The sequence below is a fragment of the Loxodonta africana genome, chromosome 13 (assembly GCF_030014295.1).
Source record: "Loxodonta africana isolate mLoxAfr1 chromosome 13, mLoxAfr1.hap2, whole genome shotgun sequence".
Taxonomy (NCBI): Eukaryota; Metazoa; Chordata; class Mammalia; order Proboscidea; family Elephantidae; genus Loxodonta; species Loxodonta africana.
Window position 1 is genome coordinate 7,134,701 of NC_087354.1, and position 24,404 is coordinate 7,159,104.

Genomic DNA, 24,404 nt, shown 5'->3' on the forward strand with positions numbered 1-24,404 from the left:
TTGTGAATTGAAAGCGAGAGCTGAGCAAATCATCCAGAAGGCAGAACTGAAAGATAAAGAGATAAGCAGTAAAAAGCATAAAGAGATTTAAAAATATCAAAGCTGTGACACTTAGAAGATAAAATAAGAAAGCTCAACATATGTTTAATCAGAGTTCTACAGGGAAAAACTAGGTAAAAGGGGGAGAACAATTTCAATTGTATAATGATGAAGATTTTTCAAAACTTAACAAAGATATGAAATCTCAGATTGAATAAGAAGACATAACCCCAAGTCACACAAACAAAAATAAATCCATGCCTAATTAAAATTACAAAAGAAAGAAAACTCTGAAAGGCCACCAAAGAGAAAGACAAATTAGCTACAAAGAAACAATTACACTAATACAACATTTCTTGTCAGCAACAATAAAGGTCTAGAGACAACCGACTAGTATCTTCAAAGTGCTAATAAAAAAACGGGTAACCTAAAAAGCTAAGTATCACTAAATTACTCTGAGAGGTTGAAGTTAACAGTTTTCACTTTCCTACTCACCTACTTCGATGAAGAAACTAAAGGAAGGAGGTATCTCAGCAAGAACACTCCCAGGGGGGAGTGTGATGTAAGCAACAGTGAGAAAACAAACTGGTGAAAAAAAGACAGTATCCCTAAATATGGCCTCCAGAAAACTGAGGTGTACGATGATGAGAATAACTGATCGGGAGGAAGTTAAAAAATATTACTACATCTCACCAATCTAAGAGACACCTTTTTTTTTTTCTTCAAGTTTTAACACCTCTAAAATCAGAATGTATCTTACAAACTGCAATTGGGAGCAGTGTGCCTTGAATCTAATGTAATATGGTAGAAGGCCTGACAATTACGATGCTGAAGGTGGAAAAGAAAATCTAGGTTTAATGTATCTCAGACAAATTCAAACACATTAATAATCAAAATAATTGTAAAAGAGTTAAATTCGTCCATTGAATAAACACTCTCAGATTGGATATTTTAAGACTATACAATACCAGCTAATTTAAAAAGACACAATTAAAACATAAGGACCTATAAAGACTGACAGTAAAGAAATGGAATAACATGTGCTACCAGCCAAATACAGACCAAAAGACACCAAGTGTATGACTAAGGCACGCACAGTGTGGCTACTCGCCACCACACTGCTCATGGCAGCACCAGCACCTCAGACCACGGCAAAACCACCAACACCTGGGGCTGAATGATGACGGCACCACAGCACAGGTGCAACTAAGAAATTAGTTCACAAAGACGACTCCTGGGGACGCTAAGCACCCTCTAAATTTTTGTTACTTTATTATAACTAGACATGACATTCACTTCTGTGCAGTTTAGAAGCTGAGCGGGGGGCAGCCCACCAGGGGCATATGATGGGTTACACAGAAATCATTGTGTAATAAACCCAAAGCTGTCAAGTCAATTCTGACTCATAGTGAAATTACTTTGTCAAAGGAAACTTTTTTTCTGACAGTAAGTTATGGGATTTTATTACAAAGACCTTTTTACCAAGGACAAAGAATAAAATGATCACAGATTTTAGCTGTACTTTTACCAAAAAAAAAAATTTTTTTTTGTGGCCTTTCTTAGTTTGATACTTAACAAAAGACATAAAACTAAACCGAGATTAAGTGAAGGTGTTTCTGTAGGGAGCCAAGTTTACTGAATAAAGCTTTCACGATAAAGGGGAAAAGCAGGCCAGCCCATCCAGCCAGTCTCTCTGTCTCTCTCATCAGCCTTTCCTCCATAGACAAACACAAGAAAATTTAAGATTAATTCCCCTGATGAATGCCAAGAAGCTGATCAGATCAGAAATGTCACAATCCGCAGGCACTCGTCCTTCACTCAGGCATTGACATACAGGGTAAACATGAAGTAATCAGTTCTTTTTTAAGCCATAAACACATTACTCCACCATAAACTTATTTTAAAATATGTCAAAATTTTCATTAGCAATTCACTTAGACTAAACCTCACTCTTCAATATGCATAATCATTCTTATAACTACCTAACCAATAAACAGTTGCCACTGAGTTGACTCCAACTCACGGCAAACCATGTGTGTGTCAGAGTAGGACTGTGCTCCACAGGGTTTTCAACAGCTGATTTTTCTAAACTGCCAGGCCCTTCTTCCAAGACACCCCTGGGTAGATTCGAACCGCCAGTCTTTCAGTCAGCAGCCAACCATGTTCACTGTGGGAGCCACAGACAGATTCCAAAACCAAGCTTCTGTCAAGTTGATTCTGACTCCTGTGTGTCAGAGTAGAAGCATTTGCTCCACCCAGTGAATGTGTCAGATACTCATAAAAAAGAAGGTAAAAAAAAAAAAAAAACAGGGAGAGGACAGGAAATCATCGATACCTGAAGTCGTAGGAGGTTCAGCATCGCCACTGCCATGCACTCCTTCTCTTGCGGTGGGGGCCAATCAGCAGTGCCGTCCATCCCCTCGCTCACTTGACGCAGTAGGAGATCCAGCTGCTCAAATGTCATCGAGCATATGTCCACCACAAAAGGGACACGGAGGCCAATGGACCACTCAGAACAAGACGACCAAGCAAAACTCTACAGAAGAAACACAAACACCTAAAATGAATCTACAAAATTCAACTCTGGCCTGTCCCACAGCACACAGGAGACTGTTATGAATGATGAGGACGCCTTGAATTACAACTTGTTAACCCACAAAACGTCCCAAATGCATATGTACTTTCATGGCTGTCTCAACAACATCCTATCAGCTCCCAATATTCTCCCATTCACTACTCCCCAGAAAAAAAGTTTTTTAAATCTTTTCATTCAAAAATGATTAATGCACGTTCACCAATGGCAGTGAGTTCACGATCCACTTGTAGTGATGCAACAGTAACTATACCCAGACGGTGAAGGGCTAGAGATGTACTGTGACACCTACACTAATCACTGAAACACTGTACAAAGAGAGAAACAACAACTCAACTAATAAACAACAGGGGAACACCAAGAACTACTCAAATAACCCAAAAGAAGGCAGGGAAGGACAAAAGAATGAAAAACAGTGGGGAAAAAAAAAATCAGATAATAAAATGGTAGGTGTATATCCAACACAGAATTAAAAGTATATGGTCTAAAAACAGCAACAAAAAGAGAGAGACTGTCAGAATGGATAAAAAACAAAACCAAACTATATGGTGTCTGCAAGAAACCTACTTTAAATAAAATGCTAAACGATATTAGGCAAAGCAAACTTCAAAGCAAGGAAAACTGCCAGGGATAAAGAGAAATATTACATAATGATAAAAGGCTCAAAACACAAAACAGAACAATCCTACATGTGTACAGGCATCTATCAACAGAGCTACAAAACAAACAGAAACAAAAACTATTAGAAGTGAAAAAAGAAATGGACAAATTCACAATTAGACATGTCCAAACTGCCCTCCTACTAACAGATAAAACAAGTAGGCAGAAAAGGAGTGTAGACCAAAAAGAGCCGAACACCACCCTCGGCCGTGGCGGCAGTTACGTGAAATCTACACATGTGACAAAAAGACAGAGAATTATCATACACATCTACATACAACATCAATTTCCTAGTTCTGATGCTGTACTTATAGATAAGTGATGTAACCAGTGAGTCGGACATAACCCACGGGAGAAGCCGGGGCAGTGAAGGTACAAAGGGCCTCTCATTACTCCCTCTGCAACATCCTGTGAATCTGTAGCTATTTCAAAACAAAAAGTTGGGTTTTTTTATTTTGCTTTGTTTTTTAAGTAAAATGATAGAAAAACATAATTATTTCAAAATAAAAAGTTGAGGATTTTTGTTTTATTTTTTAAGTAAAATGATAGAAAAACATATACCACACAAACACTAATCAAAAGAAAACTGGAGTGGCTATATTAATATCGGACAAAACAGACTTGAGAGTAAGGAAAAGACCCAAGGATAAGAGAGACATTACATAATGATAAAAGCAGTCAATTTACCAAGAAGAAAGAATAATACTAAATGTAACAACAGAGCTGCAAAATACACGAGGCAATAACTGATAGAAATGAAAAGAAAAATGGACAAATCCACAATTATAGCTGGAAAAACCAACACCCCCCTTCTAATAACGAAACAAGAAGACAGAGAAAGTGAGCGGATCTAGAAGAACTGAACACTGAACTAGATCTAACTGCCGTTTACCGTACAAGTCACAAAACAAGAGCAGGATACGTATGCTTTTTAAGCACACACAGAACAAGACCGAACACATCCTACAACATAAACAATTCATAAAACAAATATCAACAAATTTAGGAGAACTGAAATAATACAGTGTGTTCTCTCTAAGCTTCCACCTTAAGAAACCAGAAAAAGAGAGCAAAGTAAACCCAAAGGAAGATTGGGGGGAGGGGGGAGAAAAACAAATGTAAGAGCAGAAATCAATGAAAGACAGAGAAATTAACGAAACTAAAAGCTGGTTCTTTAAAAAGACCAACAAAATTGATAAATCGCTAGCAAAACTGAAAAAGAGAAAAGACACAAATTACCAATATCAGAAATGAAAGAAGGGATATCACTACAGATCCCACAGGCCTCACAAGGTTAGTAAAGGACTGCTAAGAGAAAACTTATACACAGGAATACTGGACCATGTTAGTGAAATGAAGCAACTCCTTCCATGTCATAAACCAGGAAAACCCACCCAAGAAGAAATAGATAACCTGGATAGTCCTATATTGTTGTTATCCTCAAGTCAATTTTGACTCATGGTGACTCCATGTATGCAGAACAGAATTTCCCCACAGTGTTTTCAAGGCCATTTTCAAGACCTTTCAAAATCATATCACCAGGCCTATCTTCTGAGGCATCTCTGGGTGAGTTCGAACTGCCAACTTTTCGCTAGTGGTCAAGTGCTTAACTGTAGCATCACCCAGGGACTCCTCAGTCCTAGGTTAAAGGAACTGAATTCGTGGTTACACGCCTTCTGAGAAAGAAATCTTCCAGCCCAGTTGGTTTCACAAGAGAAATCTAGCAAACACTTAACAGTGAAATAACACCAATTCTACACAATCTCTTCTAGAAAGCAAAAGAGAACACTTGCTGACACTTTACAGGATGCTATCTTTACCCTGATACCAAAATATGACAAGACAGGACAAGAAAAAAAAAACTGCAAACCAATATTCCTCATGAACACTGACGAAAAAATTCTCAACGAAGTATTAGCAAATCAAACTTCGCAATATATATAAATAATAATACACCATGACCAAGGAGGGTTTATCCCAGTAATGCAAGGCTCGGTCAATATTTAAATATCAGTCAATGCAATCCACCATATTAACGGACTAACGAAAAACAACCCTTTAGTCATATCATTTGAGAAAGAAAAACCATTTAACAAAATTCAATATCCACTGAAGTTAAAAATTCTCAAAAAAGTAGGAATTAAAAGATGCTTCTGTAATCTGATAAAAAAGCATCTATAAAAAAACCCACACCTAATATCATACTCAGTGGGGAAAGACTGAATACTTTCTCCCTGAGATCAGGAACTGCCAGAAATTCAGGCCAGTTTCAGAAGAGGACGTGGAACCAGGGATATCACTGCTGATGTCAGATGGATCCTGGTTGAAAGCAGAGAATACCACAAGGATGTTTACCTGTGTTTTATTGACTATGCAAAGGCATTCGACTGTGTGGTTCATAACAAATTATGGATAACATTGCAAAGAATGGGAATTCCAAAACACTTAATTCTGCTCACGAGGAACCTTTACTTAGATCAAGAGGCAGTTGTTTGGACAGAACAAGTGGATACTGATTGGTTTAAAGTCAGGAAAGCTGTGCGACAGGGTTGTATTCTTTCACCATACCTATTCAATCTGTATGCTGAGCAAATAATCCCAGAAGCTGGGCTATATGAAGAAGAACAGGGCATCAGGATTAAAGTAAGACTCATTAACGACCTATGTTATGCAGATAACACGACCTTCCTTGCTGAAAGTGAAGAGGACTTGAAGCACTTACTAATAAAGATCAAAGACCACAGTCTTCAGAACATATTACACCTCAACGTAAAGAAAACAAAAATTCTCACAACTGGACCAATAAGAAACATCACAATAAATGGAGAAAAATTGAGGTTCTCAAGGATTTCATTTTACTCAGATTCACAATCAACACCCACAGAAGCAACAGTCAAGAAATCAAGAGACATACCCGTGCTGGGCAAATCTGCTGCGGAAGACCTCTTTAAAGTGTTGAAAAGCAAGGATGTCACCTTGAAGACTAAGGTGCACCTGACCCAAGCCATGTTTTTTTTTTTTTTTTTTAATTTTTATAGTGCTTTAAGTGAAAGTTTACAAATCCAGTCTCACACAAGAACTTCTATACACCTTGCTATATACTCCCAATTGCTCTCCCCCTAATGAGACAGCCCACTGCTCCCTCTACTGTCTCTTTTTGTGTCCATTTCGCCAGCTTCTAACCCCCTCTACCCTCTCACCTCCCCTCCAGGCAGGAGATGCCAACACAGTCTCAAGTGTCCACCTGATCCAAGAACCTCACTCCTCAACAGCATCCCTCTCCAACCCATTGTCCAGTCCAATCCCTCTCTGAAGAGTTGGCTTTGGGAATGGTCCCTATCCTGGGCCAACAGAAGGTCTGGGGGCCATGAACACCAGGGTCCTTCCAGTCTCGGTCAGACCATTAAGTCTGGTCTTTTTATGACAATTTGGGGGGTCTGTATCCCACTGCTCTCCTGCTCCCTCAGGGATTCTCTGTTGTGTTCCCTGTCAGGGCAGTCATCGGTTGTAGCCAGGCACCATCTAGTTCTTCTGGTCTCAGGATGATGTAGTCTCTGGTTTATGAGGCCCTTTCTGTCTCTTGGGCTCATCATTACCTTGTGTCCTTGGTGTTCCTCATTGTCTTTGACCTGGGTGGGCTGACACCAATTGATGCATCTTAGATGGCTGCTTGCTAGTGTTTAAGACCCCAGACGCCACTCTTCAAAGTGCGATGCAGAATGTTTTCTTAATAGATTTTATCATGCCAATTGACTTAGATGTCCCCTGAAATCATGGTCCCCAAACCACTACACCTGCTACGCTGGCCTTCGAAGCATTCAGTTTATTCAGGGAACTTCTTTGCTTTTGATTTAGTCCACTTGTGCTAACCTCACCTGTATTGTGTGTTGCCTTTCCCGTCACCTAAAGTAGTTCTATCTACTATCTAATTAGTGAATATCCCTCTCCCTCCCTCCCTCCCTCCCCCGTCTCGTAACCATCAAAGAGTATTTTCCTCTCTGTTTAAACTATTTCTCAAGTTCTTATAATAGTGGTCTTATAGAATATTTGTCCTTTTGCAACTGACTAATTTCACTCAGCATAATGCCTTCCAGGTTCCTCCATGTTATGAAATGCTTCACAGATGCATCACTGTTCTTTATCAATGCGTAGTATTCCATTGTGCGAATATACCATGATTTATTTATCCATTCATCCGTTGATAGGTACCTTGGTTGCTTCCATGTCTTTGCTATTGTAAACAGTGCTGCAATGAACATGGGTGTGCATGTACCTGTTCGTGTAAAGGCTCTTATTTCTCCAGGATATATTCCAAGGAGTGGGACTGCTGGACCGTGTTGTTAGTTGTTGTTGTTAGGTGCTGTCGAGTCAGTTCCGACTCATAGCGACCCTATGCACAACAGAACGAAACACTGCCCGGTCCTGAGCCATCCTTACAATCGTTGTTATGCTTGAGCTCATTGTTGGAGCCTCTGTGTCAACCCACCTTGTTAAGGGTCTTCCTCTTTTCCGCTGACCCTGTACTCTGCCAAGCATGATGTGCTTCTCCAGGGACTGATCCCTCCTGACAACATGTCTAAAGTACGTAAGACACAGTCTCGCCATCCTTCCTTCTAAGGAGCATTCTGGTTGTACTTCTTCTAAGACAGATTTGTTCGTTCTTTTGGCAGTCCATGGTATATTCAATATTCTTTGCCAACACCACAATTCAAAGGCGTCAACTCTTCTTTGGTCTTCCTTATTCATTGTCCAGCTTTCACGTGCATATGATGCGACTGAAAATACCATGGCTTGGGTCAGGCGCACCTTAGTCTTCAGGGTAACATCTTTGCTCTTCAACACTTTGAAGAGGTCCCTTGCAGCAGATTTACCCAATGCAATGCGTCTTTTCATTTCTTGACTGCTGCTTTCCATGGTTGTTGACTGTGGATCCAAGTAAAATGAAATCCTTGACAACTTCAATCTTTTCTCCGTTTATCATGATGTTGCTCATTGGTCCACTTGTGAGGATTTTTGTTTTCTTTATGTTGACGTGTAATCCATACTGAAGGCTGTGGTCTTTGATCTCATTAATAAGTGCTTCAAGTCCTCTTCACTGGATCGTACAGTAGTTCTATTTCTAGCTTTTTAAGAAAGCGCCAAATCGATTTCCAAAGTGGTTGTACCATTTCACATTCCCACCAGCAGTGTGTAAGTGTTCCAATCTCTCCACGGCCTCTCCAACATCTGTTTTGTGTTTTCTGGATTAATGCTAGCCTTGTTGCAGTGACATGAAATCTCACTGTAGTTTTGATTTGCATTTCTCAAATAAGCCACGGTATTTTCAATCGCATCTTATGCATACAAAAGCCAGACAATGAATAAGGAAGAGCGAAGAAGAATCGAGGCCTTTGAACTGTGGAGTTGGCGAAGAATATTAAATATACCACGGACTACCAAAAGAATGAATAAATCTGTCTTGGAAGAAGTACAACCAGAATGTTCCTTGGGAACAAGGATGGCGAGACTGTGTCATACACAGTTTGGACATGTTATCACAGTGATGAGCCCCTGGAGAAGGACAACATGCTTGGTAAGGTACAGGGTCAGCGAAAAAGAGGAAGACCCTCAACAAGATGGACTGACACAGTGGCTGCAACAACGCGCTTAAGCACAACGTCGACTGTGGGCACAGCGCAGGACTGGACAGTGTTTCATTCTGTGGTACGTACAGTTGCTATGAGTCAGAACTGACTCGACAGCACCAATGACAAGAAGATCAGGAACAAGACAAGGATGCCCACTTTCATGACTCGTATTCAACCTAGTCACGGAAACTCTGGTGGCGCAGTGGTTAAGTGCTATGGCTGCTAACCTAAAGGTCAGCAGTTCAAATCCACCAGGCACTCCTTGGAAACTCTATGGGGCAGCTCTACTCTGTCCCATAGGGTCACTATGAGTCAGAATCGATGCGATGGCAACGGGTTTGGGTTTTTTTTTTTTGATTCAACCTAGTACTAGAGGAAGTCTTGGCCAATGCAATAAGGCAAGGAAAAGAAAAAGACATACATATTGGAAGGGAAGAAATAAAACGGCCTCTGTTAGCAGACAACCTGACTGTCTAAGAAGGAAATACCAAGGAATCTACGATGAAGCTCCTAGAACCAGTAAGTGACTTTACTATGACTGCAGAACATAAAATCAACATACAAAATCAATTGTATTTCTACAGACAAGAAATGAACTGGAAACCAAAATGTTAAATCTACCAACCCACGCTGTGTATCCAGTACCTGGGCAGGCCCACAGGCAATTCCAACAATGTGCTTCGTATCCAGGCCCGGCAGCGCAGCAGGTTCTGGTTTGGTTACACGTAAGGTGTCAAAGTGCTGGCACTGGTCATTGCTTCCCCAGCTGTGGACCTCACTGTCCTCAGTCAAAGCGAGGCAGTGTGTGGAGCCTGCAGCCACATCAATCACTTTTTTTCCTACAAAGAAAGAATGATGCAGATTCAGCTGCAGTCCTGTCACTTCTGTTTCAAGAAAATACTTTCACCAAGTCATTCAAGTCAGGAGATATTTAATGTTAACTTCTACAGGACAATGGTTGCTTTAAAATTAAGCCCAATTCCTCTGCTTCAAGTGTGTTATTAAAACTCCTGGTGTATTTATTTTGCCAACTACAATTTGTTAAGACCCACTACTTACAGATAAAATAACGCTAGGGCATAAAAAGGACCTGTGATTTTTTTTTTTCTCCTCCTTATTCAGATTCTTACTCATGAAGAGACACGTGTATTTCTAATTAACCATGAAACCACATTCTTCTGCTCCAGGGTATAACCATGAAAAGTACACTCTTCATTGACGATATTGTCTTAAAAGAAAATCCACTTTTCTCCAAAGTCAGATGATAAAAAAATATAAAACATTATTTCTATTTAAATGGTGTTAGCAAAGTACTACATTTTTGTAAAGCACTATACTTTTGCAAGTATCATTATCTTAAGTCTAACACCACCAACACAACAAGGGCTATTTCTCAGAAATGTATCAAAAAATAATTCTGCTAAAAAATTCTACTACAGTAAAATTAAAAATTATACCCTAAGAGCCTGTCACAAGTTTTTAAAACAAAACGTATCAACTATACTTGAAATACTCTCAAGGTAAGGTGTATCTACAAACGCAAACGAGGGAGCTGATTTCCTTTACTGATGGAGGGGAACATAAGCAAGAAGGCAAACGAAATTCAAAAACAGTTCTATAACATACTAGTAAATGCTATTACTCTACAACTTAACTCAGAAGCTCTGAAAATAATAACCACCCTTTAAGCACATTCAACTCCTAGTCATCAAGGTATTAACGTGCTTTAAAAAAAAATATTAGGAAAAGAACTGGCAAACATGAAAACCAAACCGGCCGCCATGATTTGGAGGCATCGAAGTTCCACCTAACAGGCCCACTTCCAAATCCCCTTGATAAAGAAGCAAAAATATAGACAAAGAAGGATGTATCAGAGCAAGGATCCTGCAAACCATAGCCCTCAGGCCAAATGCAGAGTGAGGCCTGTTTTTGAGACTAAAGCTTTACTGGAACACAGCCCCTTGTCTGTTTACATATTGTCTATGGCGTTTTTTGGGCAGCCACAGCAAAGCTCAGTTATTGGGACAGAGTACACCTCTCAAACCTAAAATATTTACTATCTCCTTTAAGAAAATGTTTATCCATCCTTTAAACACTAGACAAAAGGGCCCCATCTGATACATCTATTACTGACCTCTCCCTTCCTCCCTGCTTTCTTCTTACTCACCTGGCTCTTCACAAACTCTCCCTGGGTACAGAGACTGCCTAACATACCACACCAGGCCAACTTGTTTGGAAAATTTCAGTTCTCCCCTTAACAACAACAACAAAAAAAACCCCTCCTACAGCCCAACCACCACCGGCTCCTACTTGCCACAGGCTATCATCCATAACAAGAATACCATAAAAGCATTCAGGGGCCTTCGTCTAGCTCGTCCTTCTAGCCTCTTTTCTCACAGATTTTCCCACCCTCTTAACCATAATGGGTGGCTCATCACTGCAGAAGACACATGAACATACATCCACGTGTCTTGTTCTAACTTATTCCCTCTACCTAATACGCATGTTGGACACCTCAACCCCTTCTCTTCACCTATTAAGGCCAAGTTCAAATGAGACAACCCCAGTGGACCCAGCACTACCTCCAACTATATTCCAACAGCACCACGCATATCCACGGTCCTAGCGATTTCTAAAGTATAGCTACATGTGACTACCAAAACAACAGCTGATTTTACCAAGTCCATCTTAACCAAAAGAAAAAACAAACCCGTTGCCGTCAAGTCAATTTCGGCTCACAGCGACCGACCTTAATGAATGATAAATGAATGCCTTTTAGAAAAAGAACTCTAAATTATTAGTAAAAGTCAATGAACTTTTATTAAATTTGATAAGAATTTTCCCAGGCCATTTTTTAAAATATATACAAATCAATTTTCAATTATTAATCTGTACTTAGAAAAATGTGAATGAAAGCTTTTAATAATGGTCTGTTCATGAAACATCTGTTAAAGACAAACAAAATCTGCCAACTTTAACAGATGATTAAAGAAATTGCCCCAGAGAGTTTAACGAACAGTATATACTTCCCACTTACCCTGCAGGCCTTCCAGTAGTTTTGGATAACGAACATGCTCCTCTGTTCCGTGTCCAAGTCTCTGATTATCACCTTTTCCCCATGAATAAACTTGGCCATCTTTTGTCAAAGCAATAGAAAACTGGCTTCCACAGCGTACTTTGACAACATCCAAGTCCTGAAGTTTTTCAATTAGCTTTGGCGTTTTGCAGCCATCACTACCGCCTCTGCCCAATTTCCCATAGTCACCATCTCCCCAAGACCACACTTGACCTAAAAACATACAAATGTATTTTTTTTTTTTAAAAAAGTACACTCTAATGGAAACTTTTAAATGGCTGAAAATAAGGCATTCAATAAAGCACACAAATCTGGACCACCAATGTATACAGTTAACACTAAACAGATGTCGCCAACAAAATGAAATCTAGTTTATATATGAGCTTAATATATAAGCAATTAGCAAGGGGAAGTTGGATTTTCTTCTTGTTTTAACTGAATGAATAATAAAATCCCGATTCTTACCGGCTTGGGCTCAATAACAGGACTTTAACCAAGTCCTGAGCACTGACAATCCCCTCCCTAAAACACAACAGCTGATGCTCATGGTATGGCAACTGCTCCAGGCCTGCGGACCATTCTAGTTGTCTGCACACTTCTGTTCCCATCATGCTAACCAAGAGTCAACCACACGATTGTACTTGTTATCAATTCTATTTGTTATAGTAATTACAAAATTTAATTAATGTGGTACGATGAGTTCCCTTATATGGCCTTCTGCCCTTGGTTTCTGGAAACGGAACTTAGGGGATTTCCCAAGTTGCTGGCTGCCCCTGAGGGTTTGTTACTTTTGCCCAGTCTGACTAGAGAGGCTCCCCACCCCCATCCTGTCCCCAATTACTGACAAGAAGCGTGACCTCTGCCTGGTCTGGCTGGGGAGCCTTATCCGGTAATTAATACGGAGCTCAACCTTTGCCCAGTTCAGCTGAAGAGCCCCACCCGGTAACTGACAAGGAGAATGCCCGGTAACTAACAGAAGAATACAAAGACTGCCTTATAAAAAGCCCTGGACACGGAGGCTCCACGGGGCTTCCAGGTCAATGAGAGTCTGGAGGGATGGGGCGCACCCTTTGGACAGAGAAGCTCTGTGATGGAAAGCCTCTGAGACACGGTTGTAAGTGCTGTGCTGAAGGGCGCAGAGAGCTGTACTGATAAAGAGTTGTGCTGAGAGGAGTACCGCAGAGCTGTCCTGAGCAAGAGAAGAACTGTAGAAGAGCTAGCAGAACTGCACAGCACCTTACTTGCAGCACCCCAAGAGCTGCCTTGGTGGGAGCCATTTCTGCTCCGTGTCATGGAGCATTTCCTAGCTGAAGAGTTTCCTGGCTGGTGAGAGTAAACATCTGTTCTTCGGAGGATAAATGCATCCCCTTGAAACACAAGAGACCACATGCTAGGACCCCTTCTGGACCTCGCCCTGTGCATTTTTTCATTTATATCCTTCTCGGTTATATTAAAGTTGTTATTGTAGGTATACTGTTTTGGTGAGCTCTGTGGGTCACTCTACAAATCACTGGACCTAAACAGAGTAGTGGGCCTGGATGGTCTGAAGTGCAGGGGGTTGCGTGGACCCCTGTGCTTGCAGCTGGTATCTGCTGACTTAGCCCTGAGTGGCTAGGGATGAGATACAAGGGATATAAGCGCATCTAGGGTCGGGACTGGCCAGGGAAGGAACACGTGTGGTATAGGATATGTTATCCACCACAGAATTTGGTGTCAGAGATGAGTGATCTGAGTTTCCCTGGACAGGTCTGCACAATTGGCACTGTACATAGGTAGGACTGCTGATTTGAAATCCATGCTCCCTGCAATTAAATATTACATCAGTGGATAAAATCCAACGACAAAAAAAATTTTTTTTTTTTAACTTTTAATCTGAAAACAAAGTTGACTACTTTGCAAAAACGCAATAAAAGTGAACTGCTTAAAAAAAAAAAAAAAAACCATTAAAGAAGATAAAGACAAAATGGTAAAAGGTGAGAAGAGAAATCAAGATTCTGTGTTCAGACCGCTCCATAAGCGACTTGGTTCCCATTCTATTTTAGATAAACCAAGAATCAGCAAACTTCTTCTTAAAGGACCAGGTGGCAAATATTTAAAGGTGGTAACCATTAACTAGCTGTCTGGCTTTGGGCAAGCCCAAGCCATTTAACTTCTTTGAGAAGCCCCTTCACAAAGGACACTGAGACCCAAACCCACTTAAAGGCCCACAATCTCTCGGGCGGGCTAATTCTCGAGGGCCACTGTATTCCAAACCTTCATCTGATGTGCCCCACCCTCAGGAGACGGCCCAGGACAGCGTAAGCTCCACTTACCGTTCTCAGTCACAGCCAGGGTCTGAGCATCCCCACTCCCACATGCCACATCGATAACCTTCAGTCCTTTCAGCCCAGCGACAAGCACCGGAATGACCTCGTCCTCACTGGAGCCTTGAAACAGATAGGGCTATCGTTACTGCCAAGTCCTCCTAAAAGGCAACTTCCCAGCACACGCTCTGTCCTCACATAGCAGACGTACCATGACCCAATCGGCCGTAGTTTCCCCGGCCCCATGTGTACAGCTCCCCCTCAGCCGTGATGGCCGCACTGTACGTGCTTCCACAAGCAATGTGCACCACGTGCTTCCCAGCCTGCTTTCCAGAAAAAGCAGAGATCACCTTAGGCTCTTCCAGAGGCCTGTGGAGAGAAAAACGACGTATGTGAATGCCCTTTTAGGCATTTTTATTGCTGTTGAAGAGAAAAATTCACTATCGGGAATAAACTCTCGTAGTGTCAAGGCTGTCTCTACTTTCAAATGTCTTATGAAGTAATTAAGGCAATATATAATTCAAAAACCTAACATCTCCACGACTAAACTTTGTTGAATAGGTATCCAGTGCCAAGCATGGTATCTAGCAAGATTTCAAAACACCTGTTAAAGATGCGTGCAAGCTAAAGATGCGTGCAAGCTAAAGATGCGTGCAAGCTAAAGATGCGTGCAAGCTAAAGATGCGTGCAAGCTAAAGATGCGTGCAAGCTAAAGATGCGTGCAAGCTAAAGATGCGTGCAAGCTAAAGATGCGTGCAAGCTAAAGATGCGTGCAAGCTAAAGATGCGTGCAAGCTAAAGATGCGTGCAAGCTAAAGATGCGTGCAAGCTAAAGATGCGTGCAAGCTAAAGATGCGTGCAAGCTAAAGATGCGTGCAAGCTAAAGATGCGTGCAAGCTAAAGATGCGTGCAAGCTAAAGATGCGTGCAAGCTAAAGATGCGTGCAAGCTAAAGATGCGTGCAAGCTAAAGATGCGTGCAAGCTAAAGATGCGTGCAAGCTAAAGATGCGTGCAAGCTAAAGATGCGTGCAAGCTAAAGATGCGTGCAAGCTAAAGATGCGTGCAAGCTAAAGATGCGTGCAAGCTAAAGATGCGTGCAAGCTAAAGATGCGTGCAAGCTAAAGATGCGTGCAAGCTAAAGATGCGTGCAAGCTAAAGATGCGTGCAAGCACAGGAAAGTTCAAAGCAGCTTTAGTCACAAGACTCCACAACTGGAAATGACCCCAAAGCCCGCGAACTGAAGAATCAGCCAACCGTGGCGCAGCCACGCAACGGACACCGTTCAGCAGAACCGCCGGTGTCAGCCGAGGGCAGAAGTCCCTTTCACCAGTTTCCAAACACAACAGCACTGTGTAAAAGCGCCTCGTCATTCCACAGGAACGGGCAGACCTCTCATCTTTTTTTATTTTTTTATTTTTTTTTTACAGCCTTGCATCTCTAACTTAACCATTTTCTCTGTTTATTTCTGGTCTCTCAAGGAACAGCAAGTTTCCACCAGATAAAGTAATATTAAAAAATCATTCGTTTTAGCACCTGTGATAACGGTACAATGGTTCAAAAACAGGGGACCTTTTCTGTTAGAGAACGGGGAAACATTTATGAATGCAACGACAGCAGCGTGAAATTCGCTTCTGAAAGCGCCATCCATCGTGGGGGTTGCCATGTGAGCAGATGAAAGAGAAGCAGCCAAAGTCTGGTGGTTGTCGAAGCCAAGGAAGAAGAGCACGAGGCCAGCTTATGCCACTCTCTGTGCTGTGGAGATCCCGCAGCATCGCCAAAGGCAGACACATCCAGCACACATGTCAGATCAGCTTTGAAAAAACCCAATCGCACTTTTATTTTGTCACTCTATTTTAGATGCAGCAACATAAAGGAGCACATATCAGTTAAAGAATAGCACCATACGTACACAGTGTCCCCGTGGCCTAGTCGTCCCCCATCCCCACAGCCCCAGGAGTAAACCTCTCCAGTGGCTGCCAAAGCCAGGTAATGGTGACCGTCAGAATGTGCAGCGATTTTTATGATGTTTCTAGAAGCAAGACCCTGGACCAGTTGTGGGGCCTGGAAGAGTAAAAATAGGAAGAAAAAATAGAAATCAATACAAAAATAATGAAAATAGCATGAATTTTCCCAAATAGTACACCTAACTTTAACAAACCCTACCCTAGCACTGGCTGTCCATTTCTCCACTCCAACCACCTAACACTCACAGAACAACAGAGACTTGACTTGCTTGAGTCAGGACAGCTCAGCCCTGTGCTCCAAGGGAGGAATGCCTGCCCCTCATAGGAATACCAGGCCCAGCTGAAGCACCTACCAGAGCATCGCTGTTGTAGGCCTGAGTGTACACGCGGCCGCTCCGCGACAAGATGAGGAAACGCTTCTCCGCACAGGCAATCTGCGTGACCCCCAGGCTGGCGAGGCCTTCACATTGAATGGGACCAATCACATTGGCATAGTATTTCCATCCTATCAACCCCCAACCTATGACCTCTTGCAATGATCCCTGTAAGATAGTAAATATTTTCTTTATAAGAGCAAGGAAATCTCTTTCTCAGACAAAAAAAATAACTCATTCTAGTAGTAACAATAAAATATAAAAAGCTAATAACAAAATAAGTAAAGAAAGGAGCTATGATTCAAAATATGAAAATAACATAACATTCTATGTTAAACATAAAGGCCCCAGTTAACACATAAGATGAAGGGACTGAACAGGTTACTTTTCCATACCAGTTCATTTTAAAAGAGCCCAATAAAAAGTACCACATGTTACGAGACTTCATCTCACATATTTTGTACATGTTACCAGGAGGGACCAGTCCCTGGACATCATGCTTGGTAGAGGGTCAGTAAAAAAGAGGAAGACCCTCAATGAGATGGATTGACGCAGTGGCTGCAACAATGGGCTCAAGCATGGCAACAACTGTGAGGATGGCACAGGACCGGGCAGTGTTTCGTTCTGTTGTACATGGGTCACTGTGAGTCGGAACCAACTCAACGGCACCAACACCACCACGTGGGGACCTTAAATGCATTAGAAAAACAATGCTCAAACTGAACCAGGTAACCATTTCATACCATAACAGCCAAAATTCCAGAACCCTAAGCTCCCTGCAGTGAGGCCCTGGAGTGACCAGTGTTCCTCCTGTGGACGTGTCCATTAGGCATCAACTGTTCCAGGGCAATGTGGCGACATTCATCAAACACATCCAGCACATATGCCCAGCCACCCCACTAAGGACTTCACTGCTTGCCCACACATGGATGCCCACACACGTGCACACATACACACAGAGGACTACATATACCAGATTAATCATTGTAGCACTATTTAAGATGCAAAATACTGGCAACAACCTAAGTGTCCACCAACAGGAGACTAGTCAAAGACAAAAATCATGATATAGCCACACACAGAATACTAAGCTGCTTTAAAAAAAACAAAAAAAGAAGCTCTCTATATCGATACATAAAGATCTTCAGTGTATACTGTTAAAAAAAAAAGCTACAAAGTATATGTAACATACCCACCATTGCTGTCTAGTCGATTCGGACTCATAGCGGCCCTATAGGGCAGAGTAGAACTGCCCCACAGAGCTTCCAAGGAGCACCTGGGGGAGCTGAACTGCCAACTTTTTGGTTAGCAGCTGCAGCACTTAACCACTACACCACCAGGGTTTCCATATGTAACATGCTACCTCTACAATAAGAAAGGAGGAAAAAATAAGAATATTCATTCCAGAAAACACTGAAAGAATACGTAAGAGACTAAAGAAGCAATAAGGAGCAGGAAGAGGAACTTGGTAGGCATAAGTGGGGTACAGTGTGTCTGTACATATATTTTTATTTTGAGCCATATGAATATATTTTTCTCATGACTAAAAAAAATTCTTCATATTAAAAATAGAGCTAGAAGAACTGGATTAAAAACCAGGATTACTCTCTATGTGACCCTGGGAGTTAATTACCATCTAAACTACACTGTAGACAACCAAGTAAGATGGCGTGTGAGGCTGCAGTCAATCTCCACACGCACACATCCCATACACACCAACCTCACCAAGCTAGTGTCATTACTCCTAGAACCAGGTTCGCACCAGACAGCCCACTTTCAGAGCTTCTAGTGCACAAGCAATATGCTGGAACTTTGCTGTGGCTGTTGAGAAAGACGAGCTCTCTGGGGACGTGCCCCCTGAACCTGGAGCCCGGGACACAAGATGGGTCCCTTGACTCCTGTGCACCTCAGCTGCCCCCACCTACTTGATGAGGCTTCCAAGAAGATCGTCCAAGGAAACTCTGAAAAGGCACAGTGCCTGGCATGTGATGAGCATCCCACAACTGTACACCACTACCACCACCAGACTGCCTGGATGCCAGCTGCTACCAAGAGTCACACCAGTACCCCAGGGGATAGCAGATGCCACTCACAAGACAGTTCTAATGTGCCAAAGCTACGGAAGATCATGCGGTCACTCACTCTGACTATGGTACACATTTTTAAAAGCAATAAAGCAGCTCTCACCCACGATATCATACAAAGCAAGAACCACACAAGTACAGAATAAGAAGCTGGGGGAATTACTAATTATAAAGCATATAAAGAAGACCACCACAGCAAATACCTTGTGAGATGTTGGAGAGCTACATAGAGGAGGCATACAGGGGGTTGCTAGGCGGTCCAGATGGGCTGTGACAACGACTGCCGTCTGTCGTAAGTCGATGGCCAGCTCATTGTCTTGTGGCAGGGTAAGGTACCTCAGGAAACTCTCATTGGGGCTCAGAGGGCCAGATAAGAGCTAGAAAGAAATGCAAACATCTTGAGAAATGGTGGGAAAAATTAAAGTAACACAATTAGCCTGTAGCTACTCTTTATATTTTGGTATTTACAGGTATGTACTGTTAATCTGTTCACTTTGGCCATTAAATGATAAACATTGACTACACACTTCTACTACACTTGTATACGTCTGTTCTGCTATACGTCAGCTGAATGCCAGAGGTGTCCACTCCATGTGGACTAGTAACACAGCCCAAACCTTCCTGCAAGGTCACGCCTCCCCCAGGACCTTCCAGAACAATCTTCCAGGTGGCACAGACAGCACTTCTACCTGACTTTAAAAACTAAACACAAAACTCCTTGTTTTAATTTAAATGCTGCTCACTCTGGGAAAAAAATCTAATTTTATTTGCAAATTAAGTCAGAGTTCAATTCTGCCAAATAATAAATTAGGTTGAACCATTATAATGGAACGGCTACATTCTTCCAGAAAAGACTTGCAAAACTAAACACCTACTTCTAAAAAGAAGTAGTCGAGGGGTTGAGGCCTCAGGCTAGAATGAGCCAAGGTAGACTTCAGGCCTGCTCGGGTAGCTGCAGTCTGGGCAGGGCCTCCCCTTTTTTCTGATATGTATTTAAAATGTGTGTTTGACACTTAATATAGTAACATAATTTAAATGGACAATTATACCAGTGATTCCCAATAAAAAAGCATGATTGGGGAGAGAGAAATGAAGAGTTACCCAGCTCTCGCAGGCATAGTCTCAAAATCAAACAGTAAGCTGGCTGGATGTGTGTTTGTTCATGTAGACAAAGTAACATTTCATGTTAGATAGCTCCTTTGAGCCTTAAGACGATGGCCTAATCCTCGATGTGAACTCAATGCATGGCCTCCTTATGTTATCTATCTGCTGCAAATATCAATGATGAGCTACCTGAGTCTCACCTTTTGCACCTGAAATACATCAGGGGTTCTACTCATCTTCATTCCTCTACTAACAACAACTTCACCGAAGTGAACACGCCTTCTTTACATCTTCCGTGGCATCTAAATCTCACCTCCACCACAACAAATGCACACACGAGCTGCTGAGAGCACACAAGCACTAAACCCCACGCACACAAGGGCTACGTTGCTGTAGCATAGCAGAAGGAAACCGTACAGTCAACACGCAGTAGAGTCAACACGGGCTCTCTCAAACTACAAGTGCATATATATGTCAACACACAAATTCCTCCTACAACCCAAAAACAAAAACGCAAAGCCCAGTGACTCTGGCCACGACTTAGCACATCAAAGAATCCTTATCTTCTCAGGAGACGTTCTAGCACACCATGGCCTGCACACCTGCCTTACCTGACCACGTACCAACACACCCAGGGACAACCATCTCCACACCACAGCCTGCACACCTGCCTTACCTGACCACGTACCGACACCCCCAGAGACAACCATCTCCACGGACATGCACCCTGGCCTAGCTGACGGAAGCCTCCCAACTTTAAAATCACTGGGCCCAGCGTGCCACAGATGCTTATGTGCGCTTCAGCCCTGGTCTAGCTGACGGAAGCCCCCCAGCTTTAAAATCGCCAGGCCCAGCATGCCACGGGTGCTTACATGCATGTCAGCCCTGGTCTAGCTGACGGGAGCCTCCCAACTTTACAATCACCGGGCCCAGCGTGCCACGGGTGCTTACGTGTGTGTCGGCCTCGGGGTGCAGCAGGTCCTTACTGCCAAGGATACTCTGGAATCTCTGCAGCAGGGGCAGCAGGGGGGCACTGGTGCCCTGTGCAGACCGCTCGTTGTCAGTTTCTCGGGCACCGCTGTCCCACAACTGAAGCAACAACATGATGGCAGATAACATTTGGCTAAAAGAGAAAAATACATTCTCTAGTAAAAGCAGATTAACATTTTGCCATGGTTCATCAACAATGAAAGCAAACTGCTAAACAAAATTGACAAGATGCACTGGATGTAGAAGGAAACTAAAATAATACCATGGAAACAGTTCTCGATATACAATTACTGACACAGCACCAAGATTCTAGCACAAGACACCGACCTGCTTTTTAACCAAAAATACAATACCACAGTCTACAGTAAGTTCAGACAGCTCTTTCGATGAGGAATTTCCAATACCTCAGATTAATGGAAAAATAATTATTTTAGAAAACTACAATACAAGAACAGTTTCTAAAATACCAGGCATAAAAAAGGAGGTGAAGAAAATCTAATTGTACCTGGCTTTGAAAGAAAGAGTGGGCCCTTTGAATAGAGAGCGCCATGCATTTGCCACAGTCACCAGCAATTAAATGCAAGGTCGTAAGATACAACAGCTTGATGGATACAGGGGCACCTCCCTAAAGCACTGGCATCCCATGGCACCCTCACCTCAGCGTGCCCCTCTGCACAGCCAGCTCCAACAGGATGGCCAGGGCCAAGTGTTGGTCCTGCAGGGGAATGCTCCCCGGTCCTTTGGTGCCAGGCGTTCCATGAACATCCCTGAAACAAGAGCAGTTGATGCAGGATAAATAGGTATCAGAGAAAGTCATCATGCTTAAGATACTAGTAAAATATTAATGTTATATTCTCTCTCCCACAGAAAAAAATTATTAGAATTCTGCGACTTGCTACCCAAATTGTTTCAGAGATTTTAAAGTATAAAATTAACCTGTAAAGGTGTATTTTATTAACAATACTACTAGTTCACATACTGTAAGATATAATTAGAAGACATATTCCAAGTTTCTGAAGCATAAAATAATTTATATCATTTATTAATATTTAAATATTTTTTACAATTTCAATGAAGTGTAAGGTTTTAGCATACCAACAGTCCCCTACAGTCCTGGAGAAGAACCAATTTCTCCAACTACCTGAAAATCTACAGACAAAATATCTATGCTTATTTTTATCTCCGATCAAAGAAAAAATTTAACTTTTTTCCATTATTCCGTTCTAACTAGTTTTCTTGTTCCCAGATCAAAGGACAATCTCGTGATATCGCCCTTATAGTTGAATTTTTCAGATTAATTGCAAGCTTCTTTCTCAGGGTCCTCAGCCTCCCCTCTGTGGTGATGCCTTCATCAGCCCTCCCAAGAAGGGTCCTCAGGCCCCCTGGCATGGAAGCCAGCAGCACCCCAGCCAGTGAAAGGGGCCAGCAGTGAGCTCCAACAGCACCCCAGTCAGTGAAAGGGGCCTGCAGTGAGCTCGAGCAGCACCCCGATCAGTGAGAGGGGCCCGCAGTGAGCTCCAGCAGCACCCCCGTCAGTGAAAGGGGCCTGCAGTGAGCTCGAGCAGCACCCCGATCAGTGAGAGGGGCCCGCAGTGAGCTCCAGCAGCACCCTGGTCAGTGAAAGGGGCCCACAGTGAGCTCCAGCAGCACCCCGGTCAGTGAGAGGGGCCCGCAGTAAGCTCCAGCAGCACCCCGGTCAGTGAAAGGGGCCCACAGTGAGCTCCAGCAGCACCCCGGTCAGTGAGAGGGGCCTGCAGTGAGCTCGAGCAGCACCCCGATCAGTGAGAGGGGCCCGCAGTGAGCTCCAGCAGCACCCCCGTCAGTGAAAGGGGCCTGCAGTGAGCTCGAGCAGCACCCCGATCAGTGAGAGGGGCCCGCAGTGAGCTCCAGCAGCACCCCCGTCAGTGAAAGGGGCCTGCAGTGAGCTCGAGCAGCACCCCGATCAGTGAGAGGGGCCCGCAGTGAGCTCCAGCAGCACCCCCGTCAGTGAAAGGGGCCTGCAGTGAGCTCGAGCAGCACCCCGATCAGTGAGAGGGGCCCGCAGTGAGCTCCAGCAGCACCCTGGTCAGTGAAAGGGGCCCACAGTGAGCTCCAGCAGCACCCCGGTCAGTGAGAGGGGCCCGCAGTGAGCTCCAGCAGCACCCTGGTCAGTGAAAGGGGCCCACAGTGAGCTCCAGCAGCACCCCGGTCAGTGAGAGGGGCCCGCAGTGAGCTCCAGCAGCACCCTGGTCAGTGAAAGGGGCCCACAGTGAGCTCCAGCAGCACCCCGGTCAGTGAGAGGGGCCCGCAGTGAGCTCCAGCAGCACCCTGGTCAGTGAAAGGGGCCCACAGTGAGCTCCAGCAGCACCCCGGTCAGTGAGAGGGGCCCGCAGTAAGCTCCAGCAGCACCCCGGTCAGTGAGAGGGGCCCGCAGTGAGCCCCGCTGAGGGGGCACACAGGCCTCACTCCTCTACGCTGTCTAGGCTGCTGAATCTCTACTGACCGTGTATTATTTTTAATTTAAAAAAACGGAACAAAAATGTACAGCATCCAACATGTGAGCTCATGTTTTTCCTTACAAAGAAATGACTCACATTCGAATTTTTAAAAATATACTAAAACAACTAAATTTAGGTTTCAACATTGCATCTAAGGTGAAATAGAGGATAAAAGTGGTTGTTTATTCCAATGTTACCAATTAAGACTTCAAACACATACCACCAATCATCAGGACAGTGGCATTTTCATTTCCACCAATGGGCACACAGTAAGTGCTCAAACACATTTTTAATAACTGATTACCAAATCAGAAAGTATCTGAAAAAAATAAATTACAGAAAGCACCTTTATTTTTCTATCCTATTCCATATGACAGCTTCCTGGGTCAAATCAGAATATCTTAAATCATTTTAAAAAGCTGAAACCCAAACCCTGGAATCACAAAGCTGAGGATGTGCTGCGAACACACATCACAAACTAACCTGCCGTGTGGAGAAGACGATTGTTGGAACCTTCCTATAGAAAGATATGACAAGAGGAACCTACCCTGTCACGACGGACCTGAGGAATCTGGTCGCTCTTTCCACAACCTCTAGCCACACAGAAGACACGGTGCTCTCATCAAAGAGAGACGCCTCAGGAAGTGCTCTCAGCGCATCCAGGGACTCCTGCAACAGCTCGCTGCACAGGTCTGCGTCCTCACCTGGGCACACACACACACACACACACACTTCAGAGGAGGCCGTGCACTGCTCGGCAGCACTGACCATCCAGGCTCCTCCTCACACTAATGCGCAAGCCTCCCAAATCTCAGCTGGAGAGACACCACTGTCCCATTTTCGCTCCCTCACCCCCCTCTCCATGATTTACCCAAAGAACTCAAGAGGCTAAAATTTAATACCCAAACCCCACTGCTATCACGTCAATTCCGACTCACAGCAACCCCACAGTGTTTCCAAGGCTGTAAATCTATGGAAGCAAACTGCCATATCTTTCTCCAGGAGCTGTGGGTGGTTTTGAACCACTGACTTTTCAGTTGGCAATCAATCACTTTAACCACTGTACCACCAGGGCTCTCTCAAATTTAATACACTTGCCTCAAAGTTAACTTTG

The 24,404-nt window shown here is 43.3% G+C and overlaps 1 protein-coding gene across 7 annotated transcripts in view; it reads right to left on the reverse strand.

Annotated features, from left to right (window-relative positions):
* Positions 1–24,404, reverse strand: part of HERC2 (HECT and RLD domain containing E3 ubiquitin protein ligase 2) — a 317,707-nt gene that overhangs the window by 195,535 nt on the left and 97,768 nt on the right. For 6 of the 7 annotated variants that reach the window (XM_064296194.1, XM_064296197.1, XM_064296198.1 and 3 more), the window contains exons 8-18: positions 23,838–23,994; positions 21,470–21,580; positions 20,775–20,946; positions 18,923–19,096; positions 16,615–16,803; positions 16,207–16,358; positions 14,510–14,667; positions 14,308–14,421; positions 11,957–12,208; positions 9,565–9,758; positions 2,375–2,575 (exon numbers count right to left, since the gene is read on the reverse strand). In XM_064296194.1, coding sequence (XP_064152264.1) covers positions 2,375–2,575; positions 9,565–9,758; positions 11,957–12,208; positions 14,308–14,421; positions 14,510–14,667; positions 16,207–16,358; positions 16,615–16,803; positions 18,923–19,096; positions 20,775–20,946; positions 21,470–21,580; positions 23,838–23,994 — 1,874 coding nt within the window. Of the gene's footprint in view, positions 1–2,374; positions 2,576–9,564; positions 9,759–11,956; positions 12,209–14,307; positions 14,422–14,509; positions 14,668–16,206; positions 16,359–16,614; positions 16,804–18,922; positions 19,097–20,774; positions 20,947–21,469; positions 21,581–23,510; positions 23,784–23,837; positions 23,995–24,404 lie in introns of those variants that run through there. The other variant, XM_064296199.1, reaches the window with a different exon arrangement.